General features: G+C 43.1%; 1 protein-coding gene across 1 annotated transcript; it reads right to left on the bottom strand.

The window, feature by feature from the left end:
- Nucleotides 1–5,280: 5,280 nt before the first annotated feature.
- Nucleotides 5,281–21,236, bottom strand: CRHBP (corticotropin releasing hormone binding protein). Its single transcript, XM_026498757.4, has 8 exons — nt 21,092–21,236; nt 17,524–19,120; nt 17,073–17,166; nt 16,647–16,804; nt 15,118–15,328; nt 13,073–13,221; nt 8,748–8,865; nt 5,281–6,049 (listed from the first exon to the last, which is right to left on the bottom strand). The coding sequence occupies exons 2-8, from the start codon at nt 17,602–17,604 to the stop codon at nt 5,892–5,894; spliced, it is 969 nt and encodes a 322-aa protein (XP_026354542.2). The 5' UTR covers nt 17,605–19,120; nt 21,092–21,236; the 3' UTR covers nt 5,281–5,891.
- Nucleotides 21,237–21,889: the final 653 nt, after the last annotated feature.

The following is a 21,889-nucleotide window of genomic DNA, read 5'->3' as shown; positions in this document are numbered from 1 at the left end:
CCCAAGGGCCTTAATTGGGCATTCATGTGAGTCTGTATCCTCCTCTCAGTATCTTACACTCTTAATTCCATATACCACACTCTCCTTTATTCAAAGCTTACCTGCCAATTCTATGTCACCTTATAATGCTTAGTGGTATCTTAAATGGTCAATTTAATTACTGATTTCTAAGTTATTTCATTAACTATTAATTACCTCTACATGGTTTGAAAAGCAACAGAGAACTTATGAATTACTTGCTCAATTAAAAATACATACTAGGGGTGTCTGGATGGCTCAGTCATTTAAGTGACCAGCTCTTGATTTCGGCTCAGATCATGATGTCAGGGTCTTGAGATTGAGCCCCACATCAGACTCTGTGCTGAGCATGGAGCCTGCTTAAGATTCTCTCTCTCTCCCTCTGCCTCTCCCCGCCCCCAACCCCCACCTCCGACTCTCGTGTACTCTCTCTCTCAAGAAAACCCACAAAAACCCAACCAACCAACCAAACAAATAAACAAACTAAAAAACATTCTAAAGAACAAAAGGAGAAGGATTTCAAAGGTGCAAATTTTGGTGATATTCTCAGTCAAGTGTTTTTTTGCTGTCCCTCAAATCATACCACATAGACAGCCATCATATGGTCTTGTGCTTTGCCCAGCTTGATTACTTCAGAACCATTTATAACACAGGACACATGTTCTTACACTTTACAAACCTGGAGAGGGGAGGAAAGTCAGCAGAGAGGAGTACATCTAATTCCTAGGAAACCCTGTGTCTCATAACCCATCTATTCACAAAGATGGCAGTTCTCTCTAGCCTATCCATCTGTATGTCCTAGTATTGGCATTAAATACTTAAAGCACAAAACACATCTCATTTTCAATTTTTCAGCTGCAGAGGGATTGACTACACTATCGCTACCAAGAGCAAAGCCCAGAGTCCAATTAGGAGACCTTTATTTTCATTATGTTTTCACACCTTCAAATCAAGCCTTTTTTCTCTTACCCGGATTTCCTCTTTTGCCTGTTTCTCTCTTTGCATAGTTTGTCATAACACATGAAGAAAAAACATTTAAACTCAGAGAGATAAATGGATGGTAATCATTATAAATGACTGATGAGAGTTGAAGCCATTCAGTCTGCTTATTTGAACATGCAAAGGCATTTCTCTCTCCTGAAATACCACACTGAACAGACAGGAGTGTATTCGGATATAATTTCATGTGATTACCCTATAATAGGAGCTCCTCGCCACAATTCTCTATCAGGTGTTGTTAAGCACACAAACTGCCTACCAATAAATCCTGTCCATCAAATCTTTTTCTTCCTTCCTTCCCTCCTTCCTTCCTTCCTTCCTTCCTTCTTTCTTTCTTTCTTTCTTTCCTTCTTTCTTTCTTTCTTTCTTTCCTCTTTGCAGGCAAAGGCTGGCAACATTGCCTACCTATTAAAATGTCAAGAAATGAAAATCTTAAGTTGAAAGAGAAGAATCTGGAAGAATCTTTATCACAAAAATTTGTCCTGTATCAAATGTATTTCCTCCCTTCGGAAAAACTATCTAACAGGCCAGAAAAAGTAGTAGTAAAAGGCAAAATTAAATAATTAAATACAGAAGCAGAAACATAAGTTGGTATTATGGACTTATTTGGCAGCTCAATTAACCAATTAATGTTTTTAACTAATACTGAAGAGAGCACAGCCCAGCTTGAGAAGACTGATTTAACAACTACTTTTATAGGGCGCCTGGGTGGCTCAGTCAGTTAAGCGTCTGCCTTCAGCTCAGGTCATGATCCCAGGGTCCTGGAATCAAGTTCCGCATCGGGCTCCCTGCTCAGTGGGGAGTCTGCTTCTCCCTCTCCCTTTATCCCTCCCCACTGCTTATGCTCTCTCTCTCTCAAATAAATAAACAAAACATTTAAAGAAAATTACTTTTAAATTACTTTGATCCAATATTTACTCCTGAAGCAGGGATTCTTATCCTGAAACCTTGAATGTACTTCAGGGTCCTGTGAATTCTCAGAAATTTGGGGGTGTTCTTATGTATATTGGGTTTTTTTTTCCCCTCTGAGAAATGATCTGTAGTTTCTGTCAAATTTTCAAAGGGGTCTAGTCTAAGAATCAGTGTTCTTACAAGATTCTTTAAGGCATATGGAAAAGTTGGATACAATGATTTCAGTTAAACCTTGGTGTTTGTGAGATCACAGATGTGCATTTGAGGTATCTTTCTCTGGAAGACAATGAGATCAGGCCTGTCTGGATAGTTGCAACAAAACCTGATGGGAAAATCAGAGAATAGCTGAGAATTGGAGAATAGCAAGCCCCTTGTATGAACTATGGTAACACTCAATGCTATACCCAAATCATCATCATCATCGTCACCATCATCATCATCATCTCAGTAACTTCAGGTAATAAACATTTACTTCTCATTCGCACAAAGTCCGATTCCTGCTCAACAGGCAGCCTTCCATGGGGTCACTCAGGGACCCAGGATCTGCATCCTACGGCTCTGTCGTCTTGTATGGTCTTGGATTCCTCTGTTAAAACCTCGGTATCTTGCCAGTAGGTAACAGAGGAGAGAGAGGACATGGAGGATCACATGAGGTTTGGACATCATTTTACCCACATTCCTAAGGCAAAATTCAGCCACATGACCAAACCTAACTATAAGGGAGGCTGGAAATTGTAGTCTAGCTGTATATTTAGGGGGGTAGAAAAAATGACTTTTGGTGAACACAATAGCATTTCTGCCCTATGCTCTTAAATGAAGCAATAGGACCAGGACCAGGAAGAGGTTGGAGGTGAAGAAGACATGCTGCTTCAGATACTGGGAAAGTCCATTGTCATCGGCAGACACATGTACTTCACCAACAGTAAGCAGTAGGGGCAGGAGGTGGAAGAGTGTTCAGAGGAGAGGCCAGGCATAATGGCATAATACTTAGGAGCAAAAATGCTCAGAATGCCCGGCATGGAGGCAGGAGGAATTTGGGAATCCAGTGATCCGTAGCAGAGCCCGAGTCACCTAATGAGTATTCAGGAAGACCCAGGGCTAGGAGTGGAGGGTAAGAGCCCGGTCAGGCATCTCTACCTAGAGTGAGATAACCCAGAGCAGCGGGGTTACATTACAGGGGCGAGGGCTGCACACCAAGGTAAAGAGCCAGGACAGAATATTTGTGAGGTGACTCCTTCATGACCAGAATGCTGGACAAGAGCTATCTAAACTCCTCCTGACCGAGGTCAGGAATGGTCCTAGAGATGTGCAGAGCCTACGGACGGGGTTCAACTACCCCGAGAAGCTCACGGGAACCTGTCCAGGCCTGACACGATCCACCCTCAAATGTTACCAGTAACTTCATCCTCACAGACAACAACCCAAACTAACCCCAGCTTCCTCACAAACGTCCTGGGATGAAAAAGGGCAATGAATCAGTACAAACCCTTCAGAGAGCAGAGCAAATGCCTTATTAACAGCATGGGGTGGCAAACTTGCTTATAAGTAATAACTAGTAATTAAAAGTGACAGCTGACATGAACAAGACATACTTCTTGGGCTTCAATATATATTTAACCACTTAATCTTGACACAAATGTTTATTTGAAGGAGGTACCTTTATTACCCCAGTTTTACAGATTAAAAGCTGAGCAGGGAGGCTTATACGTAACTTGCTCAAGTGAGTGGCAGAGGTCTGGCTCCAGAGTCAGTGACCTTACCCAGTATGCATACTGCTTTCTGAGAAAGTCAAATCCGACCAGAATTTCAGATAACATTTTACTCACTTAGTGAAGGTGCCAGTGAGGACCCACCATGTAACGCTCCCCAGAAATCTCATCCACCATTTTGCTTCCAGAGAACTGCCCCATCCTTTTAGAATGAAGACTAAGACATGGGTATCCAAAGAATGTCTTGGACAGTTCACTGGAGGGGCTGTACTCTTAAGGAATGTGTGCTCTGGTGCAGTGATAAGCTTTGAAGTAAAATACGTCACGAATGAACAACTGCAAACTGTCAGCATTAGAAGGGCGACAGTCCTCCCCGTTTTAGTGCCGTGAGGTTGACTCGCTTGCATACTGTCCCTTAGGAATAAAAGCAGGTTGTCCTAAGGTCCACGATAAAATACTCGCCTCCTTACCTCAGGCCATTTTCTGTACTCAGCATACAGGATCATGAGGGTTAAAAGCCAGAAACTGCTGACAGTGATGTCACTGCATTCATTCTTAGGTTGCTAAAGGGACTGTGAAAAAGAAAAGGGTTCAACTTCACAGAACTTATTTTCTAGGAAATGAGAAATCCAATATCTTATATAACTAACCAGGAATTCTATTCATCCAGGCATTTATTCATTCATCCCAGCCTTTATCCTACCATTTATTCATCCGTCCACCCGTTCATCCAGTCAGGCATTAATTCACTCATTGGGAAATATCTACTCAGCCAAATTTGTGCTAAATTCTGGGTATTTTTAGCACCCTCAATCAGTAGTTTTTCTTTCTGTCTGGTTTTCAAATTGTGTTAATAAGCCCAGTGTATGGGATTCTAGTACATTTCATTATAGAATGACCATTATATTAAATATGTTTCAGGAATCATAATTAGGCCATTAGTTGTGGTAGAGTTTGCAGCTTCTATCCACTAATCCAAAGAAAAGAGTTCAGTGAGGAGTATTTCTTTTTTTGCTCAGGACCTCGTTTTTGGCCCTAAGCTGTATTTGTAGACCATATGATTAGTCTCCAGCCAAGTGTGGACAAGTCTTAGTCAACAGTAAATTGCCCTCTGTACCAAAGAAGTCCCCCAATATCTGCAAATGTCTATGAGAGCTATAAGGCCCTGGTTGTTCTTGTTGAGAAACACCCCACTGGGACAAAAACATGTACTCTCAGTTCTCTTGGAGGACGTGGAAAAAGGCTTTCTGAACTAGTTAGTGTTGTTTATGCAAACACTTTTGCTCTAAATAATTCTACCCCAGTGGCCCAGAGTTCTACTGGCTGTAAGAAGTCTAAAATGAGGTGCGCCTGGGTGGCGCAGTCGTTAAGCGTCTGCCTTCGGCTCAGGGCGTGATCCCTGCGTTCTGGGATCGAGCCCCACATCAGGCTCCTCCGCTGGGAGCCTGCTTCTTCCTCTCCCACTCCCCCTGCTGTGTTCCCTCTCTCGCTGGCTGTCTCTCTGTCAAATGAATAAATAAAATCTTAAAAATCTAAAATGATTTAGCTCAGCATTCGGTTCTGCATCACACAAGAACCTTATTTTCTGATGGTAGTAAAGGAGGGGACTACTCAGGAAAGCAAAGCACAATGTCAAGGTGCCAACATTCTGATATATTTATTCAAGTTTGTATTTGTGGGTGGAAAATTTTTCCATGCTACAAAGTTTTGTTAGAAGCAAGATGCTACAAATTAATAAATAATAGCTATAGTTATTGCCTACTATAAACAGAATAACAAACAGAAAATAAACAGACGCAACTACTTTGGTATACACAGACATTCAACTGTTTTCTGCTCTAGGACTGATATGAACACCACCATTTTAATTTCTTTATAGCATTTTCCCTGGAGATACAACTTTTTTTTGGAGATACATTTTCTTATTGTCCATTGTTTGTGCTTCTCTTACCAGTTCAGGTTTGTAGCATACCAAAGAATTACAGAAAACTGTTTTTCTACCAAAGGTGGGCTATTTGCTGCCATGTGGTCATTCATTTATTACAGTGAAAAAGAAGCGAAGTACAAAAATTAATGCGTGCTTGTGCACACACGGGTGTGTGTGTGTGTGTGTGTGTGTTGTCTAATGTGCGCTCAAGCCTGGGAATACTGGCTGGTATGAAAGGCTTTTAACTAGCTGGTCATCAAAATCATATATAATAGCCATTAAAAACTCACTTAGCTAGCAGCATGTAAATCACTGGGGTTGGTTACTCAAACACTAGACAGACAGATTTCTTGGATACTGTTTCCACTTGGGTTTTCCAGTTCATATGGTTCCAGCTGGCGGTACTCAAAAGTCACACGATTCATGTGCTTTCCGCTGGAGACCATGCGCACCACCGTGTTGTCACAGCCAATTTTCATTTGGGCTATAATTCATGAAAAAAGTAAAAGTTTCCCTGAAGGTTAGAAACCATACAAACCATTTCCATCGATAAGACCATTTAAACACAAAGAAAGCGAGGGGATGTAGCTTCCTCTCACATAGTCAAACCATGCACCTGCCATCAGGTGAAACATTGTTTTCATTTTTATTATATAATAACTGTAGAATACTGAAAGTGAACTCAGTTTTCCTCATGCGCAAAAACACTGTTAGCCAAATTAAAGGTGGCTGGAAAGAGGAATTAAAAAGAGAAATCACGGGGCGGGGTGGGGGGGAGGAAAAGAAAGAAAATCACAGGCCCAAAATGGTGTCCTTTAGACCAAGGTATGAAACTGGGGCTTCATACCTAATGTAATTGTAATTTCAACCTCCCCTGGAAGGGTAGCTTTAACCAGTCGGTCAGGAATTTTTCTATCAGTGTCAATGAGTCAGCTACAGGGGCCCTCTCCGTTCCCCAAAAGGAGGATGAGGCGATCCGCATGACAAGACACCTTGCTTTCCCCCTAAAGGAAAGTGGCCTTGTCTGGAACAATATTTTTCTTTTGCCAAATTTCTTGCCCCACCTTCTATAAAAACCTTCTATTTGGTACAATGCCTTGGAGACCCCTCTACCTGCTAGATGGAATGCTGCCCGATTCATGAATTGTTTAATAAAGCCAATGAGATCTTTAAAATCCATTCGGTTGAATTTTTGTTATTTAACAGAGGCGGTAAGATGTCTTTGCACTTTTCATGTTCTCCTACCTGCAAGGCTTCCCTGGTAAAGGCAGGGAAGGCAAGCCGGCCGTCTACACGGCACCTCTGCCCTAGCTCAGTGTTCTCAGCCGGAGCAGTGCCGCCCTCTAGGGACAGGTTGGAAATTTGCAGGGGCAGTTTTTAGTTATCTGAGGATGCAAGTGCCATTTAGTGGCCAGGGCTAGAGGATGGACGGAACTGCTGGATTTTATGTCGACTAAAAAAAAAAATCACCTGTTTATTATTTCCTGAGCCTAGATAATAACTCTGTTTACATTTAAGCAAAACATTATTTGCATAGTTTAGATATACACTAATATACTTGTTTTTGTTCTATTGCTCACCGCTACCTTTTCTCTCTCATTTTTTCAGTGCTTCTTATATGGAATGGCTTTTGATATCCTTACTTCTCTTAAATCCAATCTTATTCATTATTCATTTTTTTAAATTTTATTATTTGTCTAAGCATCTGGCAATGTTTATGTATTCTAGTGCAGATGTGACTGAACAATCGTACATTGAAACTCATAGTAGTTCTATCAAAAATTTCTTTTATTTCTCCACTGTCAAGCTGGTTCCTGAGGCGAGATTTATCTGCCCAACAATCATTTTTTCTGCTGTTTTAATTTTGTCTATTTCCCCCCCACCCTACCTGCTTTGTCTCTGTCAGGCCTACATCCTGAGAAACACCAGCATTATTATTGCATAACAGGTATTTCACAAACCTGTGCCTGGGTTCAAGAGAAGTGAAACAGCCAGGTATTTGAGGAAAGTCAATTTCGAGACATAACAAATATAAATCCTATAACTGTTTTTATATAAGTACCCGGGAGTCTAGGTTAAGCTTCTTTGAGGAGGTCCAAATTTAATTTTCTTTAAATGATTTGGAAGATTATTCTTTTTTTGATCTTACTCTAAACTTTAATATATATAACATGCTGCATTTGTTAATGTGTACCTGATTTACTTATTATCTGACATAACTGTGCCAAAATTACTCTGGCTTCAATTACCTAAATTTCAAGGCACAAGTATTCTTTACACCTTAATCTACTCTTCTTACCCAGAGCAAATGCATCTCCTCACAGGTGCCCCTCCTGCATGGAAGGATCCAGTGCTTCAGAGAACACAGTAAGAGGCGAGAAAAGCCACATGCACTGACAGTTTAAACCAGCAATTCCCAGCCACCCTCACCCCACCTGACCATCATCCAGTGGAAAATCCTCACTGATCGTTCACAAAGAATATGTGGTTCTGTTCGGCATGCTGTGCGTTCAACTGCTCTTTCATTGCCAGTGACCATTTTTAGGTTTCAGAATGTATTTCTGTTTTTGTACTGGTCTTTCAGAGGCTGGCTTTGCCCCTAGAAGTTGGGGACATCAGCAGTTCTGAGAATTTCTAATAAAGCATACCACTTTTTAATTTATGTACTATGAGTAATACACACGTATACATATATATGGAAAAGTTATTTAGATATTTCTCCATTACTTAAAAAAGATATTACTTCATTATCATACTCTTACTAAAATTGATGATACATCTATTCAAAGCATAGTTTTCGGTTAGTAAACTCTTTGGTCTCTAGAGGATGAAAGCAGACACCTTCAAGAAGGTGAGAGGGAAAAAAAAAAAAAGGTGGAAGGAGCACAGAATATAAAAACTGTCATTTTCACGGTTTTCTTAGGGCCAACCTTAAACACGCACCCTTCTTTCTTCAGTGGCTCCTCTCCCAGTGTTAGATATATTGGTAATGCCTTCTCAATACCGTACATATGCTCAAATGTAAAAATCCTTACATTGGCCCAAGGTGCAAACTCCAAGTGTTTTGGGTGGAACTTGCCTTCCATGTATAAAAAAATCTGAGGTGTTTTACTTAAGGAAGTATCAAGTTTTTTTAAGGAATCTTGACAGGCTGATAAATACTAATCAAAGAAATATCTCACCAGGGCCATGAAAGGAATAGCAGAGGTCAGCCAAAGGCATCATCTTGGAAGGGTCCAGCCCAGGTCCTCCCAGCAGCTCCACAAAGTCTCCTATTCCCCCACAACCTGCTGAGGGCTTCTAAGAGAATAAAGCAGCAGAGAAAGATATATTTCAACCAGTTACAGAAGTCAAACCATTTGACCAACCGCAAGTTGGTGAATTCACTCAATCAGCCACTGACATGTTGGCAGTGCCGTTTAATTGAACATCCGGGACTCCGGAAATGAAAAGACGTTTATAAGGAAAAAAATCATAAGAACTGCTTCTGCATCAGTTGAGTAATCATTTTTTTCAAACGTGTGTGCATTAAAAAAAAAATGTCATAATCTCAAGGACTGGAATGACGAAATGGGAATCTGTAAACTCCACATAAAATGAATGAAAATCGAATCTGAAAATGCTTTGCTTTTTAAATCATTTGGACATACATACAGAATTATTCGAATTTCTTAATGCATGCAGTCAGTATTTATAAATAGGGCTTTCATATCACTTTTTCCTTCAACTTACCTCTTTTCCTCTTCTTTAGAAAGGACTTCTCCTGCTCTTGGGACAATCCTTATCATTTCTACTAATGGGCATTTAGATGAGTTCTAAGAAAGGAGAAGCCTACTTCCGGGGCTCAAGGTAGGTAGAGATACCAGTGTCTTTCTCCTCCCAACTAAAACAAACTTATTTCAAGCTACTGAAAACCAGAACGTATTGCAGAGTGTAATCCACTGTAACTGTTGTAAGTGTAATCCACTTCCCTTCATCCTTTCCACCCTGCCTTGTCCACAGCAATTCCTACATTTCACTTTCCCACAAAAATAAAGCAGCCACTCTCAGTCCCGAAGGTTGCACTTTGGGCCGCCCATCTCGTGTGATCAGGGCTGCTGGCCTTGTCAGCATGGTCCCCTGTGCCCACAGGGCCCACACTTATAAGGGCCTTGTGCTTGGTTTAAGGATCTGCTGTCACATCCTGAAATTCCTAATAATGCTAAAATAAGGGCCTGCACATTTTCATCTTGCACTGTCCCCATGATTACATAGCCAGTTTTGCCTGGGATCTTCTTCACTGAGGCATACTACCGCGAGATCTAGTGCAGAGCGGCAAGGTGCTCAGAAGTGAACCAGGCAGACTCTGCCACATGGGGAACATCTGAAATAGAAAATGTTAGGGGCACCTGGGTGGCTCAGTCAGTTAAGTTTCCGCCTTCAGCTCAGGTCATGACCCCGGGGTCTTGGAATCGAGCCCCACATTGAGCTCCCTGGTCAGTGGGGAGTCTGCTTCTCCCTCTCCCTCTGCCCCTCCCCCTGCTTGTGTTTTCTCTCTCTCAAATGAATAAATAAAATCTTTAAAAAATAAAATAAAATAGAAAATGTTGAATACACACACACATAAACACACACATTCAAACATCTAGAAGACACTGAAATGCAACTACAACTAAACAACAAATTAGGAAATAATATGTAACACCAACGGTTTGGCTAATACAAGGAAGGGGTGGGGACATACGTTTTTTTTTAAGTGCCCACCATATCCTGGGTCCTATGCTTAGACGCTCTATACATAATTTCATCCAATAATGAAACAGAGGCTTAATTAGCCTTCCTGTGTACACAGCTTATGTTCTTGTATGAAGAGCTGAATGAGAGGTGAAGGAAAGAAACCTTAATTGCCTTTCCCTTCAGGAGAGGATGTCCAGGGGGAACGTCTCTCAAGACTAAACTTTCCACTTGGTTCTTCAGGTTCTAAATTTCAGCAGGAGGTGATGAAGGGAAAAAGGCAGGCCCCAGAGAGAGAAATGGGAAGTAAGGAAGTTGGGAAGAAGTAGGAGCTAAAATGAGGGGATCCAAACAGACACAAAGAAGTTGGATAAACCTGTTCCTTAACGTTCAATGACTTCGCTCTGCTCTTCCCAAACCTCGCAGCTATTCTTAGGAATGAGAAGCACCTCACTCCCTGCTGTGTTCAGCTGCTCAGTAGTGATCCCCTAGGTTTCTCTGTTGAGGTTCTAGCTCCCTGGACAATGCTGCTACCATCTCTTGCCTAGACTCTGACAATGGCCCTCCTTGCACCACTCTGGCTCCCACAGCCCATTCACCAGCCAGAACAGTCTTTACGTAATTGTCTCCCTCCCCCTGTGGACCCTGGTAATTAATTTGGTCATGAGGTCAGCAATTCCCAACCACCCTCACTGGACCTGAGCATAATCAAATGGATTATGTCACTTTCCTGCCTGTCCCCATTCAGTGGTTTCCCCACTGCACTTAGAATAAACTCAAACTCCTTCTTATGCCTTGCTGGGCTCTCCACACCCAGGCTCTGCCCTTCTCCCTGATGCTGTCCAATATCACCCCGGCTCTCCCTACCTTCCTACCTACCTTCCTTCCTTTTTTTTTTTTTTTTAAGATTTTATTTATTTATTTGACAGAGAGACAGCGAGAGAGGGAACACAAGCAGGGGGAGTGGGAGAGGGAGAAGCAGGCTTCCCGCTGAGCAGGGAGCCAGACTCAGGACTCAATCCCAAGACCCTGGGATCATGACCTGAGCTGAAGGCAGACACTTAACGACTGAGCCACCCAGGTGCCCCTACCTTTCTTTCTTTCTATTTCTAGAACCCAGCAAGCCCATCCCTCCCTCTGAGCCTCTGCATTACCGTCCCCTGTGTTCCCGGCTCTTCCAGTGGCTTCTGAATCCTTCCTACCTATCACTCACATTTTACTTCAAACGTCTCCTTCTCTGAGGTTTTCTTTCCTGACCACCTTACCTCAAGGAGCTCCCCCCACCCACTCCCTTGTCTATCACAGCACTCTGCCTCATCTTCTGCTGGGCACTTATCACTATTTCGAATGCATTACACTTCTGCTTATCTCAACCCACTAGAAAGCAGGTTCCATGTGAGAGGACCTGTGTTGCTTCTTGCTCATTTCCAGCATCTAGAATAGTGCCTTGCACATAGGAAGCACTCAAAAACTATTTTGTAAAAGAATAGATGCCTAAAACACTGCAGACTTCGACACTTTTTCAAGAGGAAACACCAAGATTACTCCTCACAGCCAAGAACAATTAAAGTGCAGCTCTCCCAACCTGGGATCACACTTGCCATGGTATACATCAGGACTGACATACAAACAATCTCAGGCCAAGAGGGCTATGCCAAAGACAGCTGCTTATTCTGGTCTTTATCAAAGGATTATTCTTCCACTAAGGCCCAATCAACCAAAAAAAAAAATAAATAAATAAAGGCACTGGCCCATGAAATTAGGGCTTCATGGAAATTAGATATACACCTTTTTTCAGTGCTCCTCCTATTTATTCGGTTTTCACTGAAATCTGCCTGATTAGGAACAATGACTGTCTTTGATGTCAGGAAATATATGAGATATCTTAACCTAGGAATATGAGAAAGTGAAAGGAAATGAGAATGACTCAGAGCAAAGCAGCTGGAAGTGCACCCCCCCCCCAAAAACGTGGTCAAGCTCAGCATTAATTGTAAAATCCATATAGAAGTTCATGGAAATAAAGATTGATGGAGACTCTCAACTAATATTTTCATGCAAAATATACTGAATTAAATGTAATGTAAAAAAGAGACGCCTGGGTGGCTCAGTCGGTTAAGCGTCTGCCTTCAGCTCAGGTCACGATCCCGGGGGCCTAGGATCCAGGTTTGCACTGGGCTCCCTGCTCAGCAGGTTCCCCGCTGCCTGCCGTTCCCCCTGCTTGTGCTCACTCCCTCTCTCTTTCTCTCTCTCTGACAAATAAATAAATAAAATCTTTAAAAAATGTAATGTAAAAGAAATCTTCAAAACTTTACTGTATTTTGTAACATAAAACTCCAATTTTGTATTTTATGCTACACTTAGCGTTCCTCCGTCACACAGCTCTGTCACCGAGATACTGCCTTCATGTCATAAAAAATTCCAATAATCAGAAAAACAGCTGTGTCGATGACTCACACTAGGTTCTGCTAGGAGAGAATTTTTGCAAAAGAGGCAAGTACAAGAGAGTTCAATTGTAATTATATGCCACAACTTTCCCAATTGAAAACATTTCTTATATCACAAGAGAAGTATTCAAGTAATCAGAAGGGGCACCTGAGTTTGCAACATGCAGCGTAAGGGAAATAGAAGGGGGCTTTCATCAAAGCAGCAAGGGCAAAGCACATGTGGGACTGACAGTCAACAGAAGGACATACGCCCGCAATTTGCTAATGTCCGCGTCTGCCCTGTATGCTTTCTCCTCCTCTGATAAAGCCGTGGCCTTAGTAAATGATTGGGAAGTAAGAAAGCAACTTACCTTTAACTGCAGACCATTTAAGTGTCCCAGGGTGAGATCCGATATTTTGATCACCACGGGATAAATTATGGAGAAGCTGCAGTTTCGACGCAGATGTGGGACAACCAGGGTAAACCTTCCACTGGGGGTCTGAGAAATCGCATTGCAGGCTTTGTGGAAAAACAAAATCACATTTTCACTATTTGGTATGCTGGGCTTTTACAGAAATTTATCCCATCCTTATTCTAGGCTCCTATTCATGGTCTAGGGCCTCGTGGCCTGGACAACAGGTATCATCACAAGGGCAATTTGGAGTCAGGAAGCAGTCAAGGAGATATAAGTCACCAGTGATGTATGGACATTGTCAGAAGGTCCCAGGCGGCAAGGGGCTTCTAATCTCAATCTCAAGGAGTTACCTTGTTTACAACAATCGTAAGACATACATTAATAATCAGTCAAACAACACTAGCTTGTAGAAGTTCTGGAAACACTTCATTAACTAGGGTCCAAGTTTGAGCTGTAAATCTAGAAAAATAAAAGCTCAAAGATAAGGCCAGAACTCAAACCCTGCCTGCCTGAAACCCTCGTTCACTGAACTTGGAACCATAATGATATTTTTTCTTTTAAAGATTTTATTTATTTATTCGACAGAGATAGAGACAGCCAGTGAGAGAGGGAACACAAGCAGGGGGAGTGGGAGAGGAAGAAGCAGGCTCATAGCGGAAGAGCCTGATGTGGGACTCGATCCCGGAATGCCAGGATCACGCCCTGAGCCGAAGGCAGACGCCCAACCGCTGTGCCACCCAGGCGCCCCCATAATGATATTTTTAAAATAATGAAGTCAATAAATAAAAAAACAGTTACAAAATAGTCTGAGAAAAATAGAAAGCAAGCTTATATCTGAATAAATATTTGCTGGGTGTTAAGTGGTAGATTGACTAAAAGGTAAAATATTTTTAAACATAGTGTTTAGCCCTATCTAAGACGTTCTGATTTGTTTTGTATCTCAAATCTAGACTTAAAATAAATTTATTCCCCTAGCTATGAAACTAGAAGTATCAGAGTTTTGCTGATCATGGGCCAAAGATTTCCGATTGACCAGAATAGGTAAGAACTACCTCTTCCTCCTTCCTATGTTTAAATTACACTTAATTTCAAAAAGAACTGAAATCCCTTCATGATTCTAGAAGATTTCTGACTTTTAACCACACAAAATATAGGAGAAACATTTCATGTTGCTTTCTAGAGTTATTCTGCTCCAGTCCTGAAAAATGGACTTGCGGGGGGGGGGGGCTTTTTTTTTTTTTAATAAAAATTGGAAGGTAAATCAATACATTATTCTTTGGCAGATTAGACCCCATTCTTCCACCATTTGAAGTGTTAATACTATTGTATGCAGCTAAAAATGAGTGATTTTTTCTTTCCCGATTAAAAAAATTTTTTTTTCTTTTAGTGGAGATAAACAATAAGCAGATGAATGAACTCATTTTGACTAGAATAACATGTTTTAGGCTTGGGCTGTTCAGCTTTACAGCATCTATGTGTATAACCAACAGAAATGAAGTAAGTTAGAGTGGCGTGCTCTGAATTAGAAAGCAATGTTGAGGTCCCTCAGTCCAACCCTCTGCTTAAGACATGAAATCTGTCTATTGCATCCCAGATAGAGCCTTTGCCTAAATATCTCTAAGATGGCAACTTCAGATCTGTTTCCTCAAGCTAATCCCAGATCAATGGAATGACTCAGAAGGATTAAAGTTCGTCACTGCATCCATTATAGTGCCTCAGAAGATCAGAAACAGACTAAAGAAAAAAAAAATAAAATTCTACTCACCAAAATTTAATATCCTATCTAGCTTGGGAAATAAATTAAAAACTGTGAATTGATTTTCAGAGTAATGAATAGGAAATATCCTTTAGGTCGTTTCTAATGACAAAAGACTTTCCGTTCAAATCATTCCTCACTTCAAATTTCTTAAGTCTGGTGTAATCCCACTACCTTTGAGAAGCATATCTGACACTCCCTCCAAGTCCTGCCTTTCCACTGAGAAGAGAGGGAGTCTACTTACGAAAGATGTTGGGATCTGTCTTTATGGTGAAGGTGAATCCATTTCCTGGTTCATGAACCCGGAAGAAGATCATGGCCACGTTCTGGGAAGATCTGATGCTCCTTCGGCTAAGACCACTGTCACAGAAATCTATGTACCTCTCAGTTGTGGCGAGAGGATGATCCTGGGAACTGGGAAACTTCTCCCCCTTGAGAATCCAACCATCAAATACCTTCCGACAGAAAACACAGACATAGATGATCATTCCCACCAACTCCTGAAGTCACAGTGTGCTGAAAGGGGGGTAAAGTTACCTAGCAATGAGCCTTCAGTCATAAGTTGGCAACTGACAACCTGAACTCCCTTGCCTGCTTGCTTTCCATCAGTATGTATTTTGACTATGAAGGTTGTTTGCAAGTATTACTATTAATGATTCTTTTCTTCATAAACCTTGAAGTATCCAAAGTAAGTAAACTTTGTTATACTCTATTTTATAATTTCAGCCTCCTTGATAAATGAAACTATAGACAATACACATTTTTGTCTTGGTCACATTTTCCACACACCCCATCTTCAGAAGAATTCCACACAAGCATAATTTGGATTTCAGCTTGTCTCTTCCTTCTCCTTAGTGACATATTAACAAAATATCTCAAAACTAGCAAAAGGAAAAAAACTGGAGCAGCAGGTTTCCCTACCTGCCAAAGGCTGTAATGAGCCCACTCACCTCATTTTGTAACTCTGATTTCATAGTAAACTATCAAGAACCACTTCAACACTCAGACAGCAAGGGCGGTTGTGCCACTTGGGACTTCTTTCCCTTCACTTTGTCAACGTTTGTGGTCAGATAAAAGGTCAGAGTCTACTGACAGGACTCTTAAAATCACCCAGGTCTCCAACTGAATGAGTCCAACCTAGTTCACGTTAGCAAACTCACCAGCTACGGACGACTTCACCAGACTAGTCGCCCTCTAAGGCGCCTGACGGGGACATTCTAATCACGACCAGTGTAACGGGACAGCGAAGCCCCAGCAGCCGTCCCCCGCCGACGGTCAGACTCAGCGGGACGACTGGGAGTGGGCATGTGGTAAGGCTGGGGGACTCGCCTCGCCTCCCAGCTGCCTCCGACGGCAGAGCCCTACCGCTTCCCAACCGGGTCACCGGGCACTGAGGACGGCCCCCGCGAGCCTGCAACAGCTCCACACAGACGCGGGCCGGCCTTCTCAGCTGCCGGGCCCTCTAGGCGGCCCGAGCGCCGGTGCCACTTAGCTTGTATCATTTTTCATCTAACACAGCGCTCCACGGCGCGAGTTCAAGTCTGGAAGCGCCGGTCCCGCGAGCGCACGGAGGGGAAGTTAAAGCACCGCAAGGGGGGAGGCTGCAGGCCCTCGGCTGCGGCGGCGAGGCTCGCTCCGCCGCGGGTCCGGGAAGCGCCTCTGCCGCTGGGGCACTAGCTCCACGCCCCGCAGCCCCACGCTGGGCACCCGCCCCGGCCCGTCCCCCCTTCCCGGCCTCGCGGCGGAGGGCGGGCGCGGCCCGGGTCGCCTCACCTTCAGGAAGTCGCCGCCCTGACAGTCGATGGAGACCAGGTCGTAGTGGATGGTGACGAACTCCTCGGGCTCGGCGATGAGGAAGGCGGCGCAGTGCAGCTGCGGCCGGTCGGCGGTGAAGGTGAACTGGCCCGGGAGGCTCAGCATGTCCAGGCACCCTGCGGGAGAGCAGTGGGGCCGGGCGGGCCCGGGCTGCGGCCACCGAGGCGCCCGCCCGGGGCAGCCCCTCTCACGTGCCCCGCTCCCGGGTCTGCGCGCCCAGCGCCCCGACTCCCCGGCCCGCCTCAGGCGCGCCTCTCGTCCCCAGCGGGACCCCGAGATGCCCTCCCCACCCCCGGCGATGCCCGGAACCTCCTGCCCTGGCGCAGAGCCCAAGCTCGCCACCTCCCCGCTGCCCGCGGACCGGCGCCGGCAGCCCCGACTCACGCAGAGCGCGGCGGTACACAGGCTCCCCCGCCAGCTCCCGCTTCAGGTTGGCGCCGAAGAGCAGGAAAGGGTCGTAGTCCGCCGCTTCCCGCAGCTGGCAAGGCAAGTGAGTCAGTCGGGAAAAGTTCAAGAGGTGGGAAAGGGGACTGGCAGCGGGGCACTCTCCCTGACCCGCAGCAGAGAGAATAAAGTGACGGGATACATCTCCCGCGTCCAGAGAAGAAAAGGTCTTAGACCCTTTCCATCAGACCAGGGTATCCCCAGGGGCTCAGGGAAGGACATAGAGACCGGGAGGAAGACCAGTCCAGGGGAAACCAGGAGAAAGAAGGGGCAAAAGATAGGGAAGAAAGAGCTAACCCCAACAAAGGCTGAGAGCTGAGGCAGCTTATCCACCCCCCAAGGCTGGACACACACACAGAAGATGTGATGGGTCAGTCTGGAGATCGCTCACCTCTAGGTACCGGTTCTCCCCTCTTAGAGCCATCAGGAAGATCAGAATGAAGTGACACTGAAGTTTGAAAGAAGGAGACATGCTGGCCTTGCTTCTGCAGCTGTTATGCTCGGCTCGGAAGGTCTCAGGCTTTGCTTCCCACACCTTCGCCCAGGCTGAGAGCTAGAAGCTGGTAGGGTCCCCTTGCTGGGTCTCTTTTATAGAGCAGTGAGGAGGGGAGGCTCTCTGTCCCTTAACTGATCTGAGCTCAGTAACCATGGGTTACCCTGTCTCAGTGACAAAGTGCGTGCTGATGACGAGGGTCCCCCTCTCAGCCACAAATTTTCAGAGTGGTCCAGCATTATTCACCAAGAATGATTTCAGGCACTTACAACTTACTGAACTAAACTGTGGGAGAGAGAATGAGGTAAGACTAGAGAATAGAGGAGGGCATTTTGCTGGATCTGCCAAATGCTGAATTATCTTCTCCTGTGGATATTTAGGGAATTCTTGGTGTTGAGAAGCAAAATGACAAAGTTACACACATGCATAAAATACCCAAACACATGTAACCTTATCATGCAGGCTTGTCACAGAACCTTGGATGGAATCATGCTGGAAACTATCAGAGAATACAGTATTCATGCAATTGCTCATGTCTCTCAGGAAGAAACGTGAGGTGTTTTTAGTTCCAAACAGAAGCTGAACAGAAGCTGAAGTCTGATTTTGCAGAAAATGGCAATGATGCAACTCAAGCTTTCTTTCAGTCCCTTCGTCTTTGCTTTATCCTTGTCCAGTTTCTTGTAAGCATTTCTCTAATGGAAAGCTAACTCAGGCATCTATGAACTTCTGGATTTTAGCCGAGCTTTGGCATTTAGCCCAAATGTATACATGGTAGGACACACTCCTGGGCCAGCTAACTGCGGCCATGACCTTGGCATCCATCTGAACCAGTGAGAGATGAAGTCATTCTATTTCACACCTCCAAACACTTAGATTAATTTAATAATCTGGTAGAAAGAAGTGTCCACAAGCTTTATTATAACTGCTTATCAGCAAAAGTACAGGGCTAAACAAATGACTTAGAGATATAGAAATAAGTATCTTTGCTGATTAGATAGACAACAGTTGCTTCCCCTTTATGTCAAAATTTGTGGGAAATATGGGGATGCTAAACTTTTGGCTTTCCAGTTTACGTGCTAAGCAAGGCAACTAAAAATTCTAAAACCATCATGTTGTTTTACCTCTCTCTGCTTGAAAGAAAGCATGATACTAGCTTGCTTTCTTAATTAAATTAGTACAAATAACAAGACCATAATACAAGTTTTCACTCAAGGAAATGGTTGTATTTTTGGTTTATAAATACTCAAAATTAAGCAGTAATTTACCTAGTGGTGTTGATATTTTCATATTTAAGACTGTTCGAGCTCTAAAGGGGCTGCCTCTTAGTTGTTTAACTGGGAGGCCTTCTTACCATACTCCAATTTTGGAAACAGTCCTCAGACCAGAGAGCCTGAAGGGGAAAGGTACCCAAAGGTCATGAATCCTGGCCACCATGTTCTTCTCCCCATCTTGGGACTGTTTAGACGTCTGAATTTCAGAGAGGGTATAAAGAAACCTGAGAGAAATAGTACAGTAGAAAAAAAATGGTTTAACACCAGCTTGCTTGGCCTCGAACATGCCAGGCCATCTTCAGGCCTCTCTCCCTCCCTGTTTGTGCCTCAGAAAGCTCAGGCACACTCATCCCACATGCCGTGGGCCCATTTTCCTTTTCTGTCAACCTAGCTATAGCCTTGGCTTGCTCCCAGGATTGAGCTCAGACTCAGCTTGGAGACTCCTGTTTATCCCACTTTGGGGGTCTGGCTTTGGTAGCATCACCATGGAGATGATCTTCTCCAATGTGCCCCTTCACACACACACACACACACACACACACGCACGCACACACACACACACACCCCAACAATGATGTTGCTAACATGCATTCATGTTTCCTCCTCAAGAAGTGCACGCAGGAAGAGCTGGGATAAATGAGGGCAGACATAGCAACAGATAGATAATATTGTATTTTATATAACAACCCACAAATTATCACATATCGATGAACTTTATTTCCACAAAATGTGTTGTGTTCATCAGCCTAGCAAATATTTACTAAGCCAGTAGAAATTGTTTCTTGGTTTTTGTTTTGTTTTTTTTTAATTAAGAGTAACAACAGGAGAAGATATTTGCAAATGATATCTGACAGGAGGTTAATATCCAAAATATATAAAGAACTCATACAAGGCAACATCAAAAAACTCCCAAACAATCCAAAACAAACAAACAATCTGATTAAAAAATGGGCAGAGGACGCCTGCCTGGCTCATGCAACTCTGGATCCTGGGGTCGTAAGTTCGAGCACCATGTTGGGTGTAGAGATGACTTAAAAATGAAATCTTAAAAAAATAATAAAATAAAATAAAATGGGAAGAGGAGCCGAATAGACATTTTTTCCAAAGACATACAGATGTCCAACATGCATACATGAGAAGAGGATCAATGTCACTCATCATTAAGGAAGTGCAAATCAAAATCCCAATGAGGTAGCACCTCGTGCCTACTGGAACGGTTAAAATCAAGAATACAAGAAACAACAAGTAGAGGATATGGACAAAAAGGAACCTTCATGCACTATTGGTGGGAATGTAAATTGGTATAGCCACTGTGAAAAATGGTATGGAAGTTCTTTAAAAAATTAAAAATAGAAATACCATATGATCCAATAATTCTACTATTGGGTATTTACCTGAAGAAAATGAAAACATTAACTTGAAAAGATATATGCACCCCATGTTTATTGAAATATTAAATATAATAGCCAAGACATGGAAGCATCCAAAGTGTCCATCAACAGATGAACAGATAAGGAAATGTGGTATATATACACGATGGAATATTACACAGCCATAAAAAGGAATGAGATGGTGCCAACTGATACGACATGGATAGACCTAGAGGGTATTATGCTAGATGAAATAAGTCAGCCTGAGAAGGACAAATACCATACGGTTCCATCAATCAATCAATCAATCAACCAATCAACAAACAAAAAACAGAATCAGAACTGTAAAATACAGAGAATGAACTGATGGTTGCCAGAGGGAAGCAGGGTTGGGTGAAATGGGTAAAGGGGATTCCTGTTATGGAATGAGTAAGTCATGGGAATAAAAAGCAGAGCATAATGAACACACTCGATGATACTGTAATAGTGATTTAACAGGACAGATGACAGCTATAGCAGTGGTGAGCAGAGCATAATGTATAAACTTGTCAAATCACTAAGTTGTACACCTGAAACTAATGTAACATGTGTCAACTCTACTCAAAAAAAAAAAAAGGGAGTAAGTAAAGTATAAAAACTAGAACCTATTGGGGGAAATTAAGAAGACTGAACAGGGGAAAAAGAGAAGCCAGGTAGCCATTCTCTATGAGCAAAAGGATAAAAAATGGGTGAAAGCAATGGGAGAGTAATTTGGATGAGACAGAAGAAAAGTTTCTGGAAAATAAGTAGGTCTATATCTGCAAACAAAAGATAAATTGGGGGCACCTGGGTGGCACAGCAGTTAAGCGGCTGCCTTCGGCTCAGGGCGTGATCCCGGCGTTCTGAGATCGAGCCCCACATCAGGCTCCTCCGCTGGGAGCCTGCTTCTTCCTCTCCCGCTCCCCCTGCTTGTGTTCCCTCTCTCGCTGTCTGTCTCTCTCTCTGTCAAATAAATAAATAAAATCTTAAAAAAAAAGAAGATAAATTGTTTTCATGGACTGATTTAGTCATTCAAAAAACTAGCTTAATATTTCAAAGCCAAATTCAACCAAATTGGTTATTTTGAAATACATTCTTAGTAAACCCAGAGTCCCTAGACATGCTAGTTTGAAATTATCTGCATATTCACCTCCATTCTCTGTACACATTTTTTTTCTCTCCATATTTTCTGAGACAACCTCTTTAATGTTGATGTTGATACAGTCCCCGATCAGTGCTTTTTAGGTCTTAAACTACTGCTGGGTGGGGTTAAGACGTTCTTTTTGTTAGGTAGGATTAAGACATTTTTTCTTTCACAAATCCTCAGAACAAACTGTCACCTGTGTTAAGTCTGAAGGTCAAGGTGGCCACACAATATAGATTCATATTCAATTCATGAACATGGGCAGTTGGGCGGGATTTTAAATTGTGCTGAGACTGAAGAGGCTCACCCAGACAATTTCTGAGTATGCAGAGGGGACTGTGTAGTCACCCACACGGTCTGTGGTGTGACTGTGACAGCAAGTGTAAACTTATGGAGAGGAGTCTATTCAGCTCCTCTTCCCATTTTATTTTATCGTCAACACGTTATACACTGAGGTATCA

The sequence above is a fragment of the Ursus arctos genome, unplaced genomic scaffold, assembly GCF_023065955.2.
Source record: "Ursus arctos isolate Adak ecotype North America unplaced genomic scaffold, UrsArc2.0 scaffold_5, whole genome shotgun sequence".
Lineage (NCBI taxonomy): Eukaryota > Metazoa > Chordata > Mammalia > Carnivora > Ursidae > Ursus > Ursus arctos.
This window is presented reverse-complemented; position numbering and strand designations above follow the sequence as displayed.